The following is a 23,984-nucleotide window of genomic DNA, read 5'->3' on the forward strand; positions in this document are numbered from 1 at the left end:
AAATATCTTACATTCTCAATATTCACATCACCATTCCCACACCATCCCGCGGCTCGACCCAACAACCCCTGGGAGAAACCTACGCGCTCTTCGCAGCTACGACATTCGATGGCGTCACCCGACCTCTGTTGGTCTTGGGAATACAGTTCCACACAAAAAATGTAAAAAGTGCAACAAAACAAAGCCAAAAAGAAAAAATAGTTTTATCAAAATGAAATGTGTAAATTAAGACAAAAGTTATGTATCCTTCCTATTTGACAGAGAAATGTGATCACTATTAACAGGAAGGGGAGAAACGTTTGTCCCCATCAGACAAACTCCCCTCCTGAAACCCCTTATGCAGCGTGGGCTGAACTGCTTTTTCCTGCAGAAAGATCATGCAACTTAAAGCAAAGACTAAATCAAACTGTGTATATTGCTGTGTTACTGATTACTGGGTATGTCTGGCAAGACTAAATGCTGATTTTCCTCAGCGTTTAAATAAAAATCATTCTATATACAGCAGATGGATAACAGTAAATATATTGAATCAAAATCACTGGCAGCATTATACATTAAGGTTCCATTATCAAGTCTTCGCTATAAATGGCATTTACTTATGCCATTGCATTTTACAGCATGCTTTACATGACAATGTAAGGTTATAAAGCCTGATAGTTTGATAGGCAGAATGTTTGCTGTAACTGTATCTTTATATTGTGATGCACTTGGTGTATGTTTATTTCTAGAATTATACTACTTATGTGTTACTCAGCATATTGAAAATAAGTTATTGGTGAATGAAGATGCATTCTATATTCACTTAATAAATATTAACAAAACATTTATAACTGGAACCTTAATGAAATGTGTCACCAAAGTAGGCAAAAGCAACTTTTCCATAATTTCCGAAGCCTAGAATAGGAGTTAGATGCCAAAGTGCTCTTTCTGGTTGGGCTGCCTGCTGGTCTGCCGTCTAGTAGCAGACATGGGGAAGGACACTCTTCAAAGTCCCAGAGATCAGAACGCTACGCCGGGTGACAACGGGCCAGGAAGTCTCTCGACGCCACAGAGATCTGACCGAGAAACCAAATGTCGACCGGCCGGGCACCCTCTCAGGGCCGCGGCTGCACAAGCAGCCACCTTGCACGGCAAAGCCAAGCCGTGAAACTAAGCGAGCACTTTGCTCTGCTAAACTGCGACTGAAATGAAGTTTCGCCACGTCCATATGGAGCCACGTGACCCCGATTCTGCAAGGGTGTCCGTTCTGTCACAGAGCTGCCTCTCCGCTGCACGTGAGGGCTCTCCCTGCGGGACGGGAGGGCGGGGGAGCGGCACTGGGTTAATTGGCAATTGTTTCCTAGGTTCTAACTGGTTACTTGGTATCTTACATCATTTGGTATCGGGCCACGTCGCACAAGACTGTTCTCTCTAACCTCTTCCTCAGCACGCCGTTCCTTCACATTCGAGTTGGCGCGTCTTTGTGATTGATCCGACAGGATCTGTGTGTTACCGTAGAACAGCCCTAATCCAAGAACAGTGACAACTTTAAGCACTGAAAGCGGCTTAGCAATATTTTTCATGCTTAATTTATGACCATGGCTTATGCACAATATTCCCTCCAACCCCATATACACATAAATACAGTAAGTAATTACATTTTGTATGTAAACGTCATTCTTTTTAAACAAACAAGGAAAAGCAATGCAATGGCACGCCGGCTTTCACTCCACACAGTCTCATGTATCAGAGTGGGTTCCCGTGGGGGCTGAGATGTCCATCTCCGGGTCCGTCGGTGTGTGTCCTCTGCAGGCACCTGGGCTTGGGTTGACGGCAGGAGCACAGAACCAACAGAGCTAAGGCAGGGACAGGAGGGGCTGCTAACGAGAGGGAAGCGGCAAGGACCACGGCGAACTGCGGGGTCCAGGGCCCACAGCACGTGTAGGGCGTTACTGAAATGCAGCAAGTCTTGTTCAGATGTCTAAAAAACAACAAATAGAATTAGGATGACTGCACCATGGGTTTTGTTTTATTTTGCTTTACCTGTAACCTAAAATATCATTATTTGAATTAAAAATGACATTTATAATATATATAGATACATAGATGATGGACAGATGCATGGAAGGATGGCTGCCTGGATGGACGGATGGATGGCTGGAAGGAAAGAAGGAAGGAAGGATGGATTGGTGAAGGAAGAATGAATGGATGGATAAGATGGATGTAGGGAAGAAGGAAAAAGGAAGGCTGGATGGCTGGATGGATGAATGGATGGATGGAAGGAAGGATAGATGGATGGATACTTGGATGGAAGGATGGATGCTTGAAAGGAAGGAAGGAAGACTGGAAGGAAAGAAGGAAGGATGGATGAATGGATTCATGTAAGGATGGATGGTTAGAAGGAAGGATGGATGGAAGGAAGGAAAGAAAGAATAATGGATGGACGGATGGATGGTTGGAAGGAAGAAAGGAAGGATGGATGGAAGGATGGATGGATGGATAGTTGTATGAAAGGATGGATGGTTGGAAGGAAGGATGGGTGGATGTATGGAATGGTGGATGGAGTGGTGGATGGATGGATGGATGGATTGTTGGAGGAAGGAAGAATGAATGGATGGGTAAGATGGATGGTTGGAAGGAAGGAAGGAATGATGGTAGGAAGGAAGGAGGGATGGGTGGATGGATGGAACAGTGGATGGATAGATGCATGGATGGAAGGATGAATTGTTGGAGGAAGGAAGAATGAATGGATGGGTAAGATGGAAGGGTGGACAGGTGAATGGATGGGTGGCAAGATGAGTGAACGCACAGATGGATGTCTGCATGAATGGACAGGTGGATAGAAGGGTAGATGGGCAGATGGATGGATGGATGGAAACATGCAAAGTCTCAAAAGCCAACCTAACATAAGGAAAAGAAACTTCACCAGAAGCAAGCAAGGTTCTCGTCTTCCTTTCATTTCTTTACTTTATGTGTGATTTTTGAGAAGCATCTCTGAGCCTTACTCACCTCATCTACGGAAGGGGAATGTTTTCATGTCCATATGAAGGCATGAGATTAGACCAGAGAGGATTCAAGTTCCCTTGCAGGTCTACAATATTTTGATTCAAATATACTCCTAGAGAGATAACTAAAGAGGAACCTTTTCCTCCCTCCCTCCCTTCCTTTCTTCCTTTCCTTTCTTCCTTCCTCCACTTTTTAGCAAGGGCAGCAATCTGAAATGCCTTGAGGAGCCCAGGAGGTATAGACAACACAGGAAGCTACAGGGTGTAGGACGGGGGGATTCATGGAACCTCTGAATAATCGGAAAGTTCTGTCCCACCAAAGCATCCAAGTGCAATTTAAAACAAAGAAAAAACCACCCAAGCTGACCCAACAAAGCATCTGCTAGGAACAAGCAGACACCCTGACGTATGTATCGCACTGGGCTATTGGCACGATGCACAGCTTCCGTGAAAGGAAAAGTGAAACGCACACTCCCTTCCCACCTGTGTGCCGCGGCCTCGCACCCAAGCGCTGGCCCACACTCACCTCTGCACTCGTACTTGAGGTCCGAGAAGTAGACCATTTCCTGGGAGAAGACAAACAGACCCAGCCGCCCGCCAGCATAGGTCTGGTCATAGACCGGCCCTGAGTCTGCCATGACCTGCTTCCCTTCATGCACCAAGACCCTAAAAATGGTTTTCAAAGAGGAGAAAGAAAGCAAACATGAGCTCTGAGACGCGGCTCAGCAGAGGCCAGAGGTCAGCCCCAGCTACCGGCCGTGGATGCAAGGGAGCCTGAGCCCTCTGCCCGGCCTTCGTGAAGACCAGGGGCAGCACCTGCTTCTCCTCACACACTCTGCCACCGGTTAAACCGCACCCACCGGCCCTAAGCACTCCTCCTCGCAACTCATGCGCTGTTGCAACGTGACTTCACTTGCAACCACCCAGGCAAGGGGTTCAGCATAGTCCCCACTTTAGGAGCCAAAGAGCCACTTGGTAGCGTGAGGAGCATGTCCTAGTCACCCTCTGGGGGAGTCAGATGACCCTTCCACCTCCCGGGAACCAGCACCGAGTTCTTCCCGCTACGGAAGCTGCATCAGGGCCAGGGCAGCTCTGCACTCCAGGCCCTGGGCGGGGAGCTCTGGAGGCACTAAAGCGTCTGAGAGGGAACAGTCAGGAGGTGTCGAGGAGCATCAGACCCCTGCCACCAGCCCGCGCTGCCCCTGCACAGCTCTGCTCGCTGCTGCTGGGCACAGTACTCTCCCAGCGTCTGCAAAGACTCCAGACAGATCTTGGTTCTTATTTACTTCGTAAAAAAAAAAAAAAAAAAAAAAAAAAAAAAAAAAAAAAGTCCTCAATTGTTATGCCAACGGCACAAAATTCTGTTGGACTGATATTTGTAAATCCATTCTCCAAATGAAGCACATGCTAATTTTGAAAAAATGCAGCTGTTTCTCTCCCACACCCAGGGTATTCATCAGGAGAAAAGACAGTCATCTTCCTCCAAGTTATTTTGACAAGATAAATTTAATTTTCTTCCTTTTGATTTTCTTTTTTTAAATAAGTAGTACATAGTAGAGATGCAGGATGCAAAACAGAAGATATTTAAAGCTGGAGGACCCAGAGGAAAACACAGAAATCAGAATTCACGGGGGCTATTTGTCCATCACGGCTCAAATTCGCCACCACGGGGACTCAGAGGGCAGAAATGCAGTTGGCGCGAGGACCTCACCTGATGTAACCCGTCTTGGGCCTGTGGGTCAGGTGCCACCGGTAGGCCGTGTAGTCCTTCCAGCCAATGTTCTTGGGGTCATGCCACAGGGTCCGCACCTGGGGGAAACACACTGGCCTTGAGTGCAGTTGGCCCCTGAGCCCTCACCCCCGCTCACAACACCAGGAGGGAAACAAACACGACTGTGCAAATCCCTCCGTGAGGCTCCTGTTGCTGCATCTCGCTCTGACGCGTGTGCAGTGGAAACCTCTACCGTGGACCAGAGCCCCCGTGAGGAGCAGTGTGGTTGGACCACAGGGCCCCACAGCCCCCCAGAGACCCCCAGATTCACTCCTGGGACTTCTGCTTCCTGGACAGGACACTCCGAGCAAAACACTCAACCTTCTGATACTCGGGTCTCCCTGTCTCTGGAAGGGGTGGAGATAATTTAAATTTGCAAGAGGATTAACAACCGTGTGTGTGAACATGCCAGGCAGGGCGTCTGTAGTAAAGCAGACACTTCAGCAAGATCATTAAGATGATTGTGACTTGAGCTAAAATCAGGAAAACCAAAGCAGGGGACCTGTGGGGCAGGCGGGGCCTGAGCCCCGAGACGCCGGGCAAGCGCAGAGCGGGCCGGACGCCGCGGCGCCCTCACCTGCCCCTCCGTGTTCCCCGTGTGCCACAGCGCGTTCCTCAGGTGCTCGCCGGTGCCCGTGGTGGAGTTCACCACCTTGAGGGACACGCCGGAGTAGCCGTACGCCCGTGTGGGCTGGTCCTCCCAGTAGGTCTGCGTGACCTGCTTCCACATCAGCACGTAGAAGCGGCTGCTGGACTGGTAGCCAAAGACGAAGCCCGCGTAGTCGTCGTCACGGTCCGTGTTGACGTAGAAGGTGCCGCTGAAGTCCACAGACCCAAACTCGTCGAAGCCTGGGCACAAAGTCACGGCTCTGCGTCAGAGACACCCTGCGGGGGTCCCGGCCGGCTGCTCCCCTGACAGCGGGTGTGGGGGTGGCGGGCTCTCCCCTGCACCAGCCCGGGTCTTTCCCGGAGAACAATGAAATTTGGGGGATTGCTTAGAGCCAGCTTAGAGTTAGGACCAAGTTTTTACTGCATGGCGTGACATTTTATAGAACGAGTCCATGAAATAAAAAGATTTACTGAAAGTTCAGACTTGGGAGAGACAGATTCGTGCTCCCCGTGATGTATTTGTCGAGATGAGTTAGACGGTTTCGCAGGCGAGACAGGATGGGGCTGCCAGAAATGTCACACCACGGCCCCCACCTGACCTCCAAGAGCAGCCTGCATCCTCCGCGGCCCCCCACCCCCACCGAGCAGTGCCGGCCGCGCCGAGGTGTCGCAGACGCTCACCCACAGCGATGCCGGGGTCCGAGTTGGCCGTCTGCACCAGCTCCTTGCCTTGGTGACGAATGACCCAGTTGGGATCGATCTGGGTGGTCCCCTTGGGGTCCAGGGGAACCATCTGGAAGTTCCTGAAGTCCGTCTCGCTGATGGCACTGTTCTCAGGGCACACGTCGTCAATGTCCGGGACGTTGTCATTGTCAAAGTCGTCTTTGCAAATATCACCCCTCCCGTCACCTATTTACACAGAGCAGATATAAAAACAAGAAGGCGGAGACGGCGGTTTGCCATTTGCTTTCCTGTTTGAGAAAAGCGAATACACAGTTCTCCGAAACCCCTAAGACTAAGTACTTTGTGCACTGGTGCGGAGAACGCTCTCCGCCCTAAAATGCATAGCTGGAGAGCGCGGTCGGCGTCCACACGCTTTGACCTTCCCAGGATAAACGCTGCAGCCAAGGCCAGATCCGCAACTTCCCGCCAGAGCCACCCCCGGCGTCTGACACCAAACTCAGCCGGGACTCCGAGCGCCTGTCGGAAACATCAGGCTGAACCTCCGACAGTTCCGGCAACGTCTGCTGTGGCCTTCGCCCCTGCTCCCACGGTCCACTCGCATTGCAGCAGAACTGACACCGAAGTGGCTTTTCCCGGGGAGACGTGGACCCCCTTGTTCGGGGGCTGCCTGGGGGTTTCTGGGTGAGGTCGAGGCAGGGGCGTGGGGAGAGGGGGCCATGGCCGGCTGGCGCGGGGGACACACCGTGGCACTCGTGGGTCCCGCTGCCCGTGGGTGTTGACGCTCACAGGCGGACTGCGTCTGCCAAACTGGCCTATTTTGTGGCCTCTGGCGCAGGCGCGGCACCGACCCTGGTGGTCAGTCCTCGAGACCGCGCTGCTGCGGACACTGATGCACGCAGCCACTGGCAGAGCAGCCCTTCCCCCGCATGTCACACTGTGGCTGCTTTTGTTTGTTTTGACCGTGACGCGACCCCCGTCCCCTCCCTGGCGGCACTCGCCCAATCCCCGTTCACCGCGTGTGTAACGGCCATTTCTGTCCAGATCATGGAAGCTTGAAAGTCAGACGCCGCGGGCTCTCCTCACCCGCCACGCACAGACGTGCACCCAGCAAAAGAAACTGCCTCCCAAGGACCCGACCCCGCAAGACGCCCGGCGCAACAGCCGTGCTCCCACCAGGAGAATGAGGTGACGTCCCCGCAGGAACAGACGGGCACCTACCGTCCAAGTCCTCCTGGTCCGGGTTGAAGACGAGCCGGCAGTTGTCCCTGTCGTCGGGGACACCGTCGTTGTCGTCGTCCGAGTCGCAGGCGTCGCCCTTGCCGTCCCCGTCGTGGTCGGCCTGGTTGGCGTTGGAGATGTAGGGGCAGTTGTCCTGGTTGTTCTGGTGGCCGTCATCGTCGATGTCCTCGTTGTTGTCACACTGGTCGCCCACGAGGTCGTTGTCCACGTCGGTCTGGGGTCGGGCATGAGGGAGACGGCTTAGGACACGGGTTGGACGAGTGGAGAGGACCCTGCAGACGCGGGACTGAACGCCAACGGCCCATCGCATGGCCAGGCAGCCGTGGCGGAGGAGAGGGAGTGGCCGGCGGGGGAGCAGCGCCGTCCCCGCCAGAGCCGGGACTGGGTCGGGAACCTCTCCTTGCGGCGCCAACGCTCCGCAGGGCTCGCTTCACTGGGAACATTCAACTACTTCGTCGTTAGGTGTCTTTTTACACCGTTCGCTACATTATGCTCCACGGACCACGACGCCTGTGTCACAAAGGCAACCTGGCAGGGAGGCCGGTCCCCGTCTGCCGCGGGGAGACACGGATAGAGTCGCGCGAGACACAACCTTTGTCATCATCTGTGTGGCCTGTCACCACTGAGACACAGAACTGTGCTGGGGTCTCAGTTCAGGGACTGTTTTCAGCAGAAACACCTAGAAACCCCTGGCCGTCGTGCCGGGCAGAGCTCACAGGGCGGCTCAGGTGCACGTGTCAGCAGGGGCTCAGCTCACCTGGTCGGGGTTGTGCACCAGGGGGCAGTTGTCACAGTGGTCCCCCACGCCGTCGCCGTCCGTGTCCCTCTGATCCGTGTTGTAGACGTAGGGGCAGTTGTCCCGCTCGTTGAAGACGTCTGTCGGTATCCAGGGAAAGACCAGGGTCACGCTGAGTTTGGAGGAAGCCATCACTCTCCCACCGCATCGACAGCTTACAGCCAAACTAGCACATAAAAATAATCTTAAAACCTAAGAACACAGTAAAACGTAAGAACGACTGGATTCGTGGGAGAATGTATGACCTATTTCCCACCAAAATCCAGGCTCCCTTAGATTAAAATAGGACCGGCCCGTGGAGATTTCCGGGCGGCGCCACACAGCAAGCGGCCCCCACACGTGCCCCCGGCGTGGACGTCTGAGCTGGCCAGGTCGGCTGCTCGCCCGGTTTCCAGCCAGAAAGTACGTGCTGAGCGGAGCGCCTGGGAGCTCGCTGGCTTCAGTCACGGGCTCGTCGCCTACGCGCGTTAGTAGGAAAACGGCAGCGGTCGAGACCGACGGGGTTTTTGGTGCAATATCTTATTTCAAGAAATCTGAACACAGAACACAAATTCCTTTGATATTGGAGTTATGAGGAAGCCTGCGTCAGCGGTGGCCTAAATAGTGCCATTGCTGACAGGCCCCGGTGACAGAGCAGAGTGTCACCCGTCAGGACGCAGCCTTGCCTGGCCAGTGGAAGCTGGGGTGGGGGAGAGATCACACACGGGGTTCAAGGTGAGAGGAAGGGCCATAAAAACCAGGGTGTTGGAGCTGGAGACCCAGCGTCTGCGCATCCGCGACACCGCCCACATCAGGCGTGGGAGGAGCCTCCCGACTGCGCAGCTCTGTGCAGACTTGCCCTGGAGACAGCGTGGACGAAAAGGTGAACAGATGCACCAAGGAATAGCCACGGGGCAGGACACCGGTCAGTGGGGGCCGGAGGGACGAGGCTGAGCCGGGGCTGGGGACGGGCCTGCAAGAGGGAGCCAGAGCCCGGACCTACGGAATCGCTCCCTGGTCCCCAGACACCCGACAGAAGGAAGGACCCAGCAGTGACGGTGACACTGTGGGTCGCAGGGCTCGTTCACTGAGGCCACCGGCATCTCCAGGTACAGCGCCGGCCCAGAGCAGTGTCCGCGGTCCCCACGATGGGACCGCAGGGTCCTGGCTGACGGGACCCCAGCCCCTGTGAGGGCACCCCGCAGACTGACTAGAGCGCAGAGCAGATGTCCCCGCAGAGGCTGAGGGACAGACCCCTGGCTCTGAGAGGCAGTGTGATGGAGGACGGCTTCTTGGGGTTCGGGTGAAGGGGGCGCGTTGGAGAAAATACCATGAGAAGTCCCGGAAGGGCGCGGGGCTCCGCGGCTAGGACAGAGACAGGGGTGTGACAAATGCAGTGTCCTACAGGGCAGTCCCCAGGCCGGGACCCGACAGGGCCGAGGACGACGGACTCCCAGGGGAGCAGCTCAAGGAATCGCTTCCTCTCGTGTGAGCACAGAGATGGAACTGGGCTCGGCAAAGAAACCCGGGACAGAACATGGCGTCCGCGGCCCCAGAGGAACCGACCGTCGCCGTCGATGTCCACGGAGCAGGCGTCGCCCTCGCCGTTGCTGTCGGTGTCGATCTGCGCGGGGTTGTGCACGTAGGGGCAGTTGTCGCAGCGGTCGCCGACCTCGTCCTTGTCGTAGTCGAACTGGCGGGGGTTGAAGAGCAGCTGGCAGTTGTCCTAGGACAAAGTGGGGGGTTCAGAGGGACGCGCGGGCGGCCTCCGTGGGGCCCCCAAACCAGATCGAGGCAGCAACAGAGATTTGGAGAATCCCCTTCGCCCCAGCCAAGCGCTTTCTCTGCGTCAAACATCCATAACCCTTCATGCGCCTGTCTTCATGTCGCGGCGGCAGACATTTCACTGTGAGACAGGGGCGGGGATCAGCGAGCGCGTCGGTGAGTGGACGAGGTCAGAGGGGAGGAGGCCGTGAATGAAACTGTTCTATCCTTGCAACCGTGCTTTTCCACCAACGCGTTAAATCAGTACCCGAGGATACTGTATCAGATACTGTGTCAGAAATCGTGTGCAGCGATTGTCTCGGCAAAGTGCAATATCTTAAATGTCCCCACAAACGCGGGAACGTGGCTCGCTGTGGAGTCAGCTTCCCCGGTCGCTGGCTCCCCCGGGGAGAGGGCGGATAAGCGCCTTTCTGTGGGTGAAGAGCAAATGAAACCGCCGAACGTGCGCGCAGCGGAGCGCTGAAGGCAGGCGGCGCCCAGCGCGTCTTCCTTTGCGGACGGTCGACCCTACGAGAGGCTTTGGGGAGTTGCGCACGGGAACCCGCCACGGCCGCGGCGTCGCATTTGCAGGCTGCCTGGGACAGCTCGGTGCCCCCTCCCAGCCTCTCACTCCTGAAACCGGGAACGGCGCCCGGCGCGCGGCCCGCGGCCCGCCCTACCTTCTCGTCACTCACGCCGTCGTTGTCATCGTCGTCGTCACAAGCGTCGCCAATTCCGTCCTTGTCGAAATCTTCCTGCCCCGAATTTGGCAGGTGGGGGCAGTTGTCCTGTCATTAGAGAGAGAACAATAGTCGTGAAATCGTTCTGAAAAGGCCTCTTCTTTCGAAACATCGGAGCAACACAACAGCGAGTCCAGCGTGAGGACGCGGGCGCCGACCTCTGCCCCGACGGGCGGCCAGAGGCTAGAGTCCCGCCCTGGAAGGGACGTCATCACGTCTGGTGCCCGAGACAAAGAAGCCTGCGCTCCAGCCCAGAGCCCGGGAGGTCGCGGATGACCGCACAGGCAAGAGCAGAGCGCGGACCTCCCGCTCCGTGGAACGTGCCGCGGACGCAGGCTCCTTGCCCCTTCCTCCCACGGACATCGACTCATAAACCGCACGGCCAAAGCTCGTGAACTTTTGACCCTCGCTAGCCAAAACCCTCCAAGGGAGGAGCCCTTTGAGGGTGTCCGTGACCTGTTAGCAACCAAGGCTCAGAACTGCACGTCATTTGCTAGTTCCCGTCTCCGCGGGAAAAAGCGACGGGAGGTGCTTTGTTTCCACCCGGCTGCGCCGCAACTCGGCTGCACCGTGCAGATGCTGACGACGGCAGTGGGGACAGCGGGACAGCGTGTGGGGCTGTCTGGTTGGGTCTCACATGTAAATCTGGGTCCTCAGATGTTGCGTATGTGAATTTGGGGTTATGCTGGGCCGTTTTGGAAGCTGTTAAATTCCTCTCTGAAATTTCACGCCCACACATGATAACGCTCAGGATGTCCCTATTGCAGCCTGGCCCGGCTGCGTCTGCGCTCAGCCCGGGACCGCAGGGCCGGGGGGGCAAGAGGGGGCGCAGGGTGGAGTCTGCGCCTCCCTTGCTGGCCATTTCTTGTTTCAGTGAACATTTGCCATTTTTAATCAAGTGAGACTGAAAGAGAAAATTAAAATCAAAACTGTGCTACACAAAATTCACCATGATTAAGTATCAAATGAACACATTTACGCTTTCAAATGATTCTTCGTAAGTTTGTAGCACTTACACTTCTGACCTTCTTAAGGCATAAGCCGCACTGACCATTGTGGGAGGAAGGCCCTCATCTCTGGAGCCCGTGGCTGCCACCTCACGTGGTGAAAGACGCCGTTAGGCTAAGGGTCCTGGAGGGGACCCTGAGCACAGCCACAGGCCTCCCCGCAGGAGAGAGGCAGCGGAGTCTGGGGACAGTGACACGCGGGGCAGGCAGAGGCCTCCTGGAGCCCGTGGAGCTGCGAGGCGGGGAGCTCCTGCCCGGGCCCCTGAGGGAGTCGGCCCTGCCAGCGCCCGGCCCAGCATGTGTCGCCTCCAGAGCTGAGGGACAGTGAATGTCCTTTTCAGGCCCAGGTTGTGGGTGTTTGTTACGGTGGCCACGGACGCAGCTCGTCCTCCTGGGGGCTGAGCGCTCACGTGCCGTGGCTCCTGCGTCTCCGTGAAGAAACGTCCACTACTCCCTTCTAAGTGGCCCGAGGACAGCTCGGCCTCTCCACCCTGGAACTCGTGTCCCGCCTCCCTGCAGCGTGTGCCGGGGACAGGTGTCGGGGAGACCCCGGCCACAGGGCAGAGTAGGGCGGTTCTCACAGTGACCCCTGGAAGGGGAGGGGACTGAGGGGACAGAACTCGACCTGGGGGTCACAGCCCGTCGGGCAGGACGCCTGGGATATGCTCCCAGCCACCCCCCGACCCCACGAAGGGGGCACAGAGACACCCGCAGCCCCGTTTCCCGGCCGCCGCGCCCTCACCTTGACGCAGTGGTAGGTGGCGTTGGTGGCGCAGACCAGGTTGAGGTTGGGCCAGCCGTCCAGGTCCGAGTCCTCCCCGCAGATGAGCCCGTCGCCCGCGTAGCCCGTCTGGCACTCGCACTTGTACATGGGGTCGCTGAAGTGGCCCAGGTAGATGCACTCTGCGTGCTTGTGGCAGCTGTGCGTCTTGTCCTTGCACGGGTTCTCGGGCTCACACACCTGGGGACAGTCGGTTACGGCAGGCGTCGGGCACCCGCCGCGGGCAGCCGAGCACCCGGGGACGCGGGAGGGCGGCCTGGGCAAGAGTCCAGGAGCCGAAAATTCTGCTCTTTCCAGATGAGATTCCAAGGCCTGATCCGTGAGCAACGCAAACGTCCTCTTTGAGGCCCCCGTGGCTCACAACGCGAGGACACGGACACATAAAGCCGCTCACGTGACGCTCGTGCATCTAACCGCCCGCACCGAGGGGACCGGCACGGGGCTGGGCGTGGGGCCCCAGCCTCCCCGAGGCGAGCCCCTCCCTTCCTCTAACCTTTTCCACTTCTCGGGCCTCGCCTGATCTTTCAAAGCTTTAACAACCCTCAGGAAGGTCGTCCTCACGCACCTGCTTCTCTGTCCTGGCCGCCTCCAGGCCGACCCCCACGGGCTGGCTGCCCCGGTAGCGCGGCGGGCAGGGCAGGCAGTGGAAGCCGGGCTGGGTGTTGACGCAGCGGGGCGCCTTGCCGGTGGAGAAGCAGACGTCGGGCACCAGGGCGCACTGCGGGGACACGCACGCGTGAGCGGACGCTCCCGACCTCCGCGCGGCCCTGCTGCCCGGGGCAGGGGCACCCACCTCGTCCAGGTCCTCGCAGTGGGTGCCGTTGCCCAGGAAGCCCACCGGGCAGGAGCCGCAGGACCAGGACCCGTCGGGGAAGCTGCTGCACTCGGCTCCGGGGAAGCAGGGGTTGGACAGACACCCGTCTGGCCGGGAGGAGAAGAGTGAGCCCCACGGTCCAGACACCACCCGCCCCACCGACAGGCGCGGCCCCTGCGCCCCTCTGGCTGTCCCCCACCGCGCAGCCAGAGTATCCTGCTGACGGCCACGCGGGTGTGCTGGACGGCCATGGCGACACCATCTCCAAGGGCGCGTGGGTCAGGACAGCGCGTGCCGTGACTCCCACGACACTCGGCGCCCTCACCACGCTGCCTCCCCCGTCTGCGTGGAAACGCAGGGACGCGGAGCACGGCTGCCGAAGCACTACCGGTGCACGGTTTGGGAGTAACTGACTTTCCTGTGTTTCCTACGCACTTCCCGAAACGTCTGCGCTTCTCATCAGAATAAAGCCCAGTGTCTCTCCAGACCACCCCGGCGGCGCAGGTCCGCGCACCCACCTACGGGGCAGCTCCGCCTGTTGCACATCTGGCGCTCGGTCACGTCGCCCACGCAGGCCTTGCCGCCGTGCTGGGGTGCGGGGCTGTTGCAGGCCCGCGCGCGCTCCCGGATCCCTCCGGCGCAGCTGACGGTGCAGGCCGACCACGGGGACCAGGGGCTCCAGCGGCCGTCGACTGCGGGGAGAGCCAAGCGGGGTCTCAGAGGAGGGTCACGCAGGCGGGAACGCGATCACGCTGACTCCGGAGGGGACAGCAGAGCCGCGCTGCTCCCCACACGGCAAAAATCTGGGCTCTTTCTGCCGGGACTGCACTGTGGCCAGAGCGTGCGGGCGCCAAGTCCTCACGTCCGGTTCAGGCTCCCCGCGGCTGTGCTCTGCCCCCGGGAGAGGGTCACACCCCCCGTGAACCTGGAGGCCCAGAGCTCTTCCCCAGGTGCCGTCCAGGGGAGGGTCCCAGCTCTGAGCGTTGCATGAAACTGGATTGTACCGTAAAGAATTTGTACCAATCGTGGGGAGAGTTCGGACGCGAGAGCAATTGCCCCGTGTTCTCCTTTTTCCCACCATCAGTGCGCGCCATGGACGGGCCCCCCTAGCAAGTCCCTGGGGCTCTGCGCCGTGTGCGCCCGGCCACCTCTGCCGCCAGCCTGCCCAGACCCAGGGAAGCACCTACTGGCCCCCCACTCCCGAGACAGCTCCGCAGCTCTCGGTGCCCCCGACGGAGGACGGGCGGTGCCTACGTGCAGTCTGGGCTGAACACACAGGAAGTCGGGATAGCTCGGACGAGGTGAGTGCTGAGCACAGCTGAGTGGCATTATCCCAAAGCGGGAGCTCCAGGAAATAGCCAGGCCCAGGGACGGCAGCCCTTCTGCCACCGGGCTGGGCAGGAGCAGGCCTGGCACCCAGGCCCCGCTCTCGCTGCAGCTGCTCACTGGGAACCTCCCGTGCACCCGCCACCCTGGGTCCCGGCGTCACCCACTTACTCGGGCACGGCACGCCCTGGCAGGCTTTGGTCTCCCGGCCACTCCCTTTGCAGCTCTTGCCCCCCATCTGGGGGACGGGGGAGTTGCAGAGACGGATGCGCGTGATGTTGCCGACCCCACAGGTCACGGAGCACGAAGACCAAGGCGACCAGTGGCTCCAGCCGCCGTCCTGCCGGACTAACGGGGAGAAGCAGAGGGGCTGGTGTCTCGGGCTGAGCCCTGCCAGCTGTTCGCCTTCCCGACGAGCAGCTGGAGAGGACCCTGTCCTGGCCGGGACCCTTGCACACGGTCGAGTGTCCCCCAGGAGCCCCCCAAATGGCCGAGAGGTACCCGACCCCGCCCCCCACGGCAGGAGGACCCGGGCCCGGCACTTACTGCGGGTGTCGCACTTGCCCAGGCTGCAAGCCCGCGTCTGGATGGAGGGTCCCAGGCAGGTGTTGCTGGTGACATCGCAGGACCGGCCTCTCTGCTGGGTCCCGGAGCCGCACGTGACGGAACACTCGGTCCACTCTGCCCACGGAGACCAGCCCTCCTCACTGTCCAGCGCTGGCCAGAGGAAGCAGACACGGTGCCGTGAGCCCCCCGCACGGACGCGCCGCCAACAGCGGACGCGCAGGAAACAGCCTCGGTCAGAGCTCAGCCGTCCAGGGCTCGGGGCAGCTGCTCCCCGACTTCTGGCACCAAAGGTCTGCTGGCCGAGGAGGTGCCCGGGGGTGCCCTCCGAGGACAGGCACAACCCACAGCAGCGTCTGCCATCCGAGTGTCGGGACAGTTTGACCCATGTGTGTCCGGAGGACTCATTTGGTAAATTTTTAGAATTAGCTTACAATAGAGGGCGCTGAATCATGCCTCCATGAGGCTCATTAAAGTTAAGACTTAATTTATTTCCATTTTAGCCTGTTTGCTGAGTTACATAAATAATGAAACATTTCAAGTATTGCCATTAATTTATTTCCAAATAACTTAAATTGAGACAAGTTAGATTAAAAGGCAATTCCCTGCAAAGAAATTCTTCACAGGTAATTACAGCCCCTAAAAGAGAGAGCAGAGCTCTCCCCGCAAACAGTGAAAGGTTCACCCGGGAATGTGCTATGTCCAAACCTCCCGGAAAGCAGGAGAAAGGGCCCCAGGAGGCCTTTTCTGCACACTCTGCTCCCTGTATCCCCAGACCCCTTCCTCTGCTCTGACCTGGGCCTCTGGTCGTCAGAATCATGTCTTTGTGTCGTGCAACGAGCAAGACGACCTTGGGAGTACCCGACAGGCACCTTCACGTACACGCACAGTTGATTTTCATCGTGAGACTAACCTTGTGGATTGGGGATAATTCTTCTGCATTTTACAGATAAGGTACCAGAAACTCAGAAAAAAATCACTTTTTGTTCAAAATCGCAGTGGCTCTGCCGGGCTCCTCTGCGACCCACTCTCTGTCCACATGCACCCAGGTTCCTGGGCCGGGTGACACTGAGAATGTCTGGGGGATGGTGCCCGGCTTACGTAGGGACGAGGGCCGCACAGTCAGGGCCACAGAGACCTGGCGGCCTGAGCATCTCGTCAGGGGCCTTGGCACCAGGGGCTGCTCAGAGTCAGGAGCACCAGGCACGGCCCACAGGGCCAGCTGGGGGGCGAGGGGCACAGGCCTGGGCGCAGCACGGAGACCCACGCGGCTTTGGCGCCAGCTCAGTCTTTCCAAGTACACTGAGTCGCCGCTCGTGCCGGGAGCCCCAGCAACGTTGGCCTCAAGCTCCGCCCTGAACCCCGGTTCTGCTCCTTGGGATGTATGTCCTTTGCTTAGGGTGCCCCCTTGGGAGTGGCCTTTGGCTTGGTCACTTCCCGACAGCATTTTCCACCAGGTGTGCAACCGCGACCACTCTGTCTCGATACGGCCACACGTGAGCATGTCCCAGGCTCGCGGCTGGTATTTACGCGCAGGGCTGCCTCTGGGCTGGAGAGTCAGGCTCTTCCCTGACGGGCCCGGTCCCCACGGCTGGGCTTCCTCTCTGACAGCCACACGGCAGGACAGGGCCTCCAGCCCCCGAATTCCCAGGACTTTCAAAGTGCGCTCTGGCCACTGGTCAGGGGGACAGGTAGACAAACAGCAGCAAAGCCCTGAGCAAGCAGAGACCGCGACGGCAGCCGGCGGTACTCACCGTGGAAGCAGGACGGACAGCATTCGCCCTCCACGAAGGAGGGGTTGGCGCAGGTCGCTGGGGGACAAGCGATTTGGTGGCAGATGGTTTTAAATTTCTGTAAGCAAAGAAAGGTACCCCTAGAACACTCGTTGACGGTAACAGGCGCTGGGGCGAGGCCTGCCGTGGATTGGCCTGTCCTGCAGGCGGATGCGGTCAGATGGGACGTAAAGGCATCTCTTCCTCTCACTGGGGCTCAGAGACGGCTCTTAACCTGTTTTGCTCCCTTCCTCCACCACTGAGCAAGGGGGACACAGCAGAGCCGTCCACGTATCGTGGCAGGACAGAAGGAAGGATGCGATAAAGAGAAGACACTAAGCTGTCTGTCCCTCACGTGTCCGACAGTGACCTGCTCTTCCCCGGTGTTTCTGCGGGCCCCCGACTGTGCCAGAACCAGTGGGACCAGGGACGAGCGAGAGCCCTGCCCGGCCTCTCCACCCCGGCTCTGCCTCAACCACCTGGGGACACGACACTGGCTAGTCCTCCCCTCCGGGTCTGGTTCCCCTCCGTGCAAAGAGGTTGACTCAAGTCACCTTGAGGTCACCTGCACCCCTGGTCTGACTCGCAGGTCTCCTCCCATCCGAGCACAGTTTCGCAGGCAGCCAGCGAACATCGCCGTGCGTTAAGAGCGCCTTAAGAAGAAGCGCACGGCGCTTTCTTGCTCCTGAGAGAACAGACGTTCTGGGCTCTCACCTTGCAGGTGCACGTGGTACAGCTGTCCACCACCCAGGTTTCGTTTTCCGCGAAGAAGCGGCCGTCCTGCCAGCAAGCGGACACGTTCCTGGTCTTAGGAGGGCCACCGACGAGCTCCCAGAGAAACTGGTTATCGTTCGACTGGAAGAGAAAGTTGAACATGTAAGTACAGACAAGAGCACCCCATGCTCAGCCTTCGCTTATGGGCGAAAAACAACGTTCGTCCCGAGTTTGAGAGCTCCAAGGTCAAGCGGCAGAAACCACCAGGCGTGCAGCAAACCCCGCAGGAAGACGGCAGAGCCTCGCGAAGGTAGACGACATCTAGACCCGCGAAAGACCTCCCCTTACGCAGCCTCAGGCGTCAGGGGGCCGTTGGCCGGGCTGCGACCGAGGGGCGGCCGGGAGGCACAGCCCACCACGGCTAAAAACTGGCGTGGACTCACTAGAGCATTCACCCTCCGTTCAGCAAGTGTGACAAGTGCTGCTCTGCCGATTGGCAGGGACGGTTCTGGCTGTCTCGAGGGTCACAGACTGGACCAGAAGATGCAAGTTTAAGAAAAATCAAGTAAATGAAAACTGCACCACATCTCCCTGAATACGTGTTTTCCCTCCCTCCTTGTAAGCAATCTTCCTGGGACAATATCACGTGTCACCTTTTCCCCCCAAGTGGCGGTTGCTGACTTGGAGGTTTGGAGCCTTTGAGAATCCGCGGAACGACGCGGACCTTCTCATGCACAAACGCACAGAGACAACCCCGTTCTCGCTTTTGGCGCAGTTTCAGGGAGTTGACGAATTTAATCCCTGACCCAAGTTTAGTAGCTTGGTCCTGCGAGTCCATCCCAATTGGAGGGTGAACTCAAGGACAGCTCCGTCCCGAGCTCTGTTCCCAGGTCAGCCGCGCTGTGCGGGCGCCACCGGCGCTCCACGGAAGTGGAAGTGCTCCGCGTTGGTGTCGCACGGCGGGATGACAGGTGACGTGCCTGACGCAGCCCACACGAGCAAGCGCCGCAGCCTCTCTAGTAATAGACCCAGTCTCTGTAATTCCCCCCCAGCAGACGGCCGGCTCTCTACCGAAGTCTGGGCGGGGGGACGGGGAGAGCCGCGGTAACCTGTGCTTCCCAGGACCGCCCCAGCGCCAAAGCCTGGTGGAAAGCTCTGGAAGCTGCACCACATCGCCTGGCTGATTCCTGAGCCAGCACCGTGGCCTCTGCCTCTGCTGCTGGGGGGCCCTGTCCACCTGCCCCCAGAGAAGCGGAGGTCGTGCTGGTCCTGCCACATCCGGACCAGGATCGGAATAACGCCCGGGCCCTTCCAAGTGGAGACGGAAGGCGGGAGGGATGAGGCCCCGGGCACAGCGTCTCAGCACCCTCTCCTGGGAAATGCTCCCCGCAGCGGCCCTGAGAACGGGAAAAGGAGGAACTGGGCCCCCCAGCCCCCACTGCCCGCTGCTGCCCTCTCCTGGCTTCATTTACTTGGCGTCTTCTCGTCGCCACGGCCGCACCTCAGCTCAGGCACCGGACACGGCAGGGCAACATGACCGCGAGAACCGCGTCACCTGCAGGTCCCTTTTCCTACGTCACGTCGCCCTTTCCGAGGCACCCTGGGCACCTGTCCCTCCTCGGACGGGCTGTGCGGGCACAAGTGGATTTGCCTCACGTCAGCCTCACGGTGACATCCCCTCTTTAAGGACGGGCCGTGCTCCTCAAACCTCTGAGGCTACTCCTCCACTACCGATCCTTTCAATAAAAGCACTTCCTATACATATATCTTTGGCTGAGAAGATAAATTCCTCAAACTTAGGAATTTAGTTTGAAGACTGTGTATCTGAGGCCCATGTCTGCATTCGAAACGCTCCCTAACGTCTATGCAAGTTCCCGCAGCTGCAGAGCCCAGCAGTAACCCTCCCCTGCGGGCGGCGACTTCCAGACGCAGCCCGCCTGGTCCTCCAGAGACCCTGCTGGCGGAGGGCGCCAAGCACAAAGCGCGTCTGCGCTCCGCGGCCGGCCCTGCCCTCGGGCACCCACCACTCTCTTCAGGTTCTCGTGGAGCTGGTTCACGATGACGTGGAGTCCGGAGAGCTCGCTGATCATGCTGCCCAGCTCCTCGCAGGAGTGCTCGCACACGAGTGGCCTCTGCCCCGCGCCCGCACCCGCGTACTCGGTCGGGACGTGGGGGCTCAGGTGCAGCGTCTCCGTGTTCTCGCTGATGGCGTTGAGCTCCGCTGCGGAAGCACAGCACAGACGGTGAGAGACCGGCCGCCGCGGACCCCCGCCCTGGGTGCGCATGGCGGTGCCCCAGCTGCGGTGCTGACCCGCGGCGGCCCCTGAGTGGCCTCGTGCTAGATGACGCCCGAGACCAACAAGAGAGCTGCAGGCGGCTGTCTCCAGTTAAGACCCGGCTTTCGAAGAGGAGGGGGGCAGAGGTTAGGCTTAGCAACAGGAAACGCGGAGTGTTAGAGCGTGTACCTGTGCCAGGGCGCACGCGGGGTCAAGCACCAAGCAGCTCACTCACGCTCGGGGGTGGCAACAGCTCTCTGGCTTCCTACCCATCCCCTCCTGTCAGCCCCATCCGAATCTCCTTCTCCAAGAGCACACCTCATATTTCCAACTCCTCACTGCTCCCTCTTTCCATCCTGAACGCTCTTTCCCGTGGCTCCTTGTTCTCCATCAGAGCAAGTCCCGTCGTCTTCTTGCTCCAAGGGACGAGCTCCTGGAGACCCCACGTCCTGCCCGCCTCCACCCGGGGCTCTGCCAGCCCAGGGCCCCTTCCTGGGGGCAGGGCAGACACCACCGCTGACAAACCCGGGCCCGCAAGGAGGCCGCCTTTCGTGGTCCCAGAAGCCCACGGGCCGCCTGACGCCCCAGTTCACGAACGTGTGGGTGTGATCTACAGTTCACGGACTGACCCCGGAGCCTCCTCGGCCCCGCAGGCCACTGGGACACGGCTTGGCAGGGGCTCCCGGCAGGCTCATCACGGCTGTTCTCACCCAGGGTCTGGCTTCCTCTTCAGGTGATGGTCACATATTTGAAATGCTTAATTTTTTTTCTCAGATATTCCATCGCTGCTGAATTATTACTTGTAAATCTCACAATTCTGCCAGGCATTCCATTATTAAGCTTTTGTTACTCGGTTAAAAGCCGTGTTGCAATTCACACTAAGCTAGAAGCTTCCCTCAAATCCATTATGTCTCTGAGCATGTGCAACCTCATAAATACCAACATACTAACAGCTGCATGTATATATGGGGGATTGGGGAGCTCGCTTAGATGGAGTCTGAGTGGATTTTACTCACTGTATTTACTTTCATTTGTTTAAAAAGAATCTTTAACTTATCCAGGATATTTATTTTTCATTCCTTTACTAGTTAAGCCAAAAGTAGTACATATATCTGTTCACTCCCTGCCCTGCCGTGAGTCTGGTTTGACCCAACAGGAACCTTCCCCCGGCCTGCGAGTCCCTGGCTTCTGCCAACACTCCCCGTGTGCGACCCTAACGTCCGGCCCTTCGCGAGGTTGCTCTCGTCTTTAACAAACAGTAAAAACGTTCACGCCATTCCCAAGCACCAGCTCACCCACTAGCTGCTCCTGTAGGCCCAACTTTCTCTGAGTCTGGCGTGGCCGGTGCAGGAGCGTAATGGAAATTTAATGGCCGTCACATGGGCCCCGGCGGACCCAGAGCTCCGAGTGGCCGACCCACAGTCGACTGTGAGATGTTCTCAGAGAGACGTAAATGTACAGATCCTACTTACTCCACACCCAGAGGGAACACTTAGGTTTCTGTGTAAATCTGCTTTTCCAGAAGGTCTGGGAGCTTCCTGTCACTTTGAAACGTTGGCTCTCAGCAGTTCCGGGGATCCCTGACCTGGCCATTGCAGGAAGCCGCGCCCGCTAGGATGGTGCGTCGGTAAAACACACAAGCACACGGGGTCTGCTCACACGGAGCTGGGGACCGTGTCTGCACGGCGGGCTGGTGCCCCCACCACTCCTCACGACAACAGACCCAGCAGGCCGTCGGCCACCCCGTTCTAGTTTAACTCGACCCGCATCCAATGACGATACAAATTTGTGATTAGGGACACTGCTAAGAGTATGGTTTCTATTTATGAAAACAATGTTTGTATATATTAGTGGAAGTACACACGTATGCATATGTATGTATCTAAAATATAACAAATTTAAAAAATTATTGCAGCAAAAAAGTGTGCTCAGAAGTCCCACCGCCACGAACCCATGAACCTTGGGGACTGAACTGCCTTGTTCAGACGTCTGAGCCCTTTCACGAGCCGAGACGGCGCTGCTTGTGGGCCAGTCACCCCTCGGACAACACAGGCCCCTTACGCAGCGTCGGGGTTGGGGTCAGGGCCAGGATTAGGATTCGAGCCCAACTTCCATCCTCCTTTCATGGATAATAAAACGTGTCCCTTCCCTCTTCCCCGTCACAAGGTTCTAACTGCCGACCTGGCAGAGGGGACTCTCGGATTCATGCGCAGCTTCATTGTCTAAGTAAAATCGGGTCCTCCTCGCACCAGGGCCCCCCACACACCCTTCCTCTCCTGTCCCTACAGGCTCGGTCTCCGACGTCACACAGCTGTCCCGCCTCTTCAGAACGCTTTGCTTTTTCAGTGACTGTGGCCCACCCCCAAAAGGCACGGACTTGATCCTCAGGACTGTTAGGTGGCATTTTAGCAGCAACTAGAAGACAGGGGTGAGATTTGGTCCTGAGCTACAACCACCCTGGCCAGTGAAGGCGGGCGAGTGAGCGTATCCGAGATCGGACGTGTCTGTCCTCGCACCACAGCCCTCCCCAAAGCACGGCCTTGTGCCTTCCCCACCCGCACGTCACAGACAACAGGCCGAAAGGCGCAACCTCACGGTGAGAGGGGCCCTGCTCAGTTGGTGACTCCCGCAGCAGCGGAGGCTGGCGGCACTGGGAGAAACTCGGCCAGCTGGTGGGGCGTGCAAGGTGGCCCGGAGTCTCCGTGAGACTGATGCTTGCGGGATGCGCACAGTGGCTGGGACATGCACAGCGCACGCTTCTGAAGCTCACTGCGGGATCTCACGGTAATTCTGCATCAAAGACACCAAACCCTACACAGCCTGCACGTTGACCCATAAAAGAAGCTTGTCGTTGTCATAATTTAGAATTGAAATCACGTGGCCTTCATGAAAAAAGACACACGCTGGACCGCGGGGCAGGTAAAAACCCTGCATCGGACGCTGCGAGACCCAGGGAGGGGCCTGCCCACGGCTCGCAGGGCGCAAACTCAGCACCTCGCACAACCTTCTCCGGCCTCAGTTTCTGTCCTCGTGAAATGAGGAAGATGAAAGTGCCTGTCTCTAAGCTATTCTGAAGATTAAATGACATACCGCATTTTAAGAGCCTGACAGAGTGACCTTCACAAGCTAAATGCTAGCCAAATATGGTTGGAAATACAATTCACATTTGTAACTAGCAGACAACGTGAGATCATCCATCAGTAATTTAAGTAGCATAGATTTTCATAATACGATGAAATCAACGACTCTGAATATTATCGGACAACGTCTACAAATCAAGTTTGACAAATATCTATGGTACTTTCTTACGCTCAAATTAATATACTGAAAAACTCATCTACATTTGAAATCATGTTAAAGTGTCGGCTATTCATTTTCGGCTTGTGTAATGACATTTTTTGGATTATTAAAATGTATGCAAAATTAATCCTTTAAGAAATTTATCATTTTCACAGTTCGACATGTCTAAGTTGATAGACGCATCATAGATAATAATGGTACTTTATTCAAATATTTTCACCTAAATCTTCACTAGCGCGCACACACGCACACACACCCCATGCCAAAGAGAAACCCTAAGACGGGAAGTGAAACATGGACGCATTGTCCAAAGCTCACCTACCTCCCTGGCCCTGCTGACAACCTTTCTTGCTCAGAACGTCTTCCACAGAATTCTCGAAGACTAAGTGGACATTCTGAAGCAAACCCTGTGAATAGATACAAGAAGAAAACTGAGCAACAGGCAAATATCCAATATTTGATGTCAGGATAAATGACATTCTAAAAATGCAAGATGGAATCTTCAAACAGAATATTTTCTTCTGTGTGGCATGCATGAAACCTCTTCATAACCTGTTTTTCTGTACATGTTACTTTTTAAATTTATTTTCATGCATGACAGAAGAAATGGGAGTTTAACATAAGAAATTTACCAACTAGCGGAAGAGAGTGCTCCCTGGAGAGGAAGGGCGGCCCTAGGAGGGACGCAGCCCGTTTTGTCTTCTGAACGGGCTCACGGACATGGGGCCGCTGCTATTTAACAGTTTGCAGAGCACTCGTGGCCACCGACGCACTCGCATTCGGCTAAAAGGCTCAGGAGTGTCCGCTGGCCCCATCCGAGACGTGGACGCGGGGTCGAGAAGGCTGCCCTCCACCTGGCGAGGG

At 57.4% G+C, this 23,984-nt stretch overlaps 1 protein-coding gene across 1 annotated transcript in view; it reads right to left on the reverse strand.

The window, feature by feature from the left end:
• Positions 1–223: 223 nt before the first annotated feature.
• Positions 224–23,984, reverse strand: part of THBS2 (thrombospondin 2) — a 33,366-nt gene continuing 9,605 nt past the window's right edge. The window contains exons 4-22 of the mRNA XM_012664816.1: positions 23,443–23,527; positions 19,569–19,765; positions 17,545–17,685; positions 16,813–16,909; positions 15,041–15,211; positions 14,666–14,842; positions 13,687–13,860; positions 13,148–13,275; positions 12,920–13,072; positions 12,316–12,534; positions 10,507–10,614; positions 9,629–9,788; positions 8,045–8,163; positions 7,267–7,501; positions 6,046–6,273; positions 5,333–5,604; positions 4,696–4,793; positions 3,511–3,650; positions 224–1,960 (exon numbers count right to left, since the gene is read on the reverse strand). Coding sequence (XP_012520270.1) covers positions 1,953–1,960; positions 3,511–3,650; positions 4,696–4,793; positions 5,333–5,604; positions 6,046–6,273; positions 7,267–7,501; positions 8,045–8,163; positions 9,629–9,788; positions 10,507–10,614; positions 12,316–12,534; positions 12,920–13,072; positions 13,148–13,275; positions 13,687–13,860; positions 14,666–14,842; positions 15,041–15,211; positions 16,813–16,909; positions 17,545–17,685; positions 19,569–19,765; positions 23,443–23,527 — 2,910 coding nt within the window. The 3' untranslated portion in view covers positions 224–1,952. The remainder of the gene's footprint in view (positions 1,961–3,510; positions 3,651–4,695; positions 4,794–5,332; positions 5,605–6,045; positions 6,274–7,266; positions 7,502–8,044; positions 8,164–9,628; positions 9,789–10,506; positions 10,615–12,315; positions 12,535–12,919; positions 13,073–13,147; positions 13,276–13,686; positions 13,861–14,665; positions 14,843–15,040; positions 15,212–16,812; positions 16,910–17,544; positions 17,686–19,568; positions 19,766–23,442; positions 23,528–23,984) is intronic.

Source organism: Propithecus coquereli, unplaced genomic scaffold, assembly GCF_000956105.1.
Source record: "Propithecus coquereli isolate 6110/MARCELLA unplaced genomic scaffold, Pcoq_1.0 Scaffold914, whole genome shotgun sequence".
NCBI lineage: Eukaryota > Metazoa > Chordata > Mammalia > Primates > Indriidae > Propithecus > Propithecus coquereli.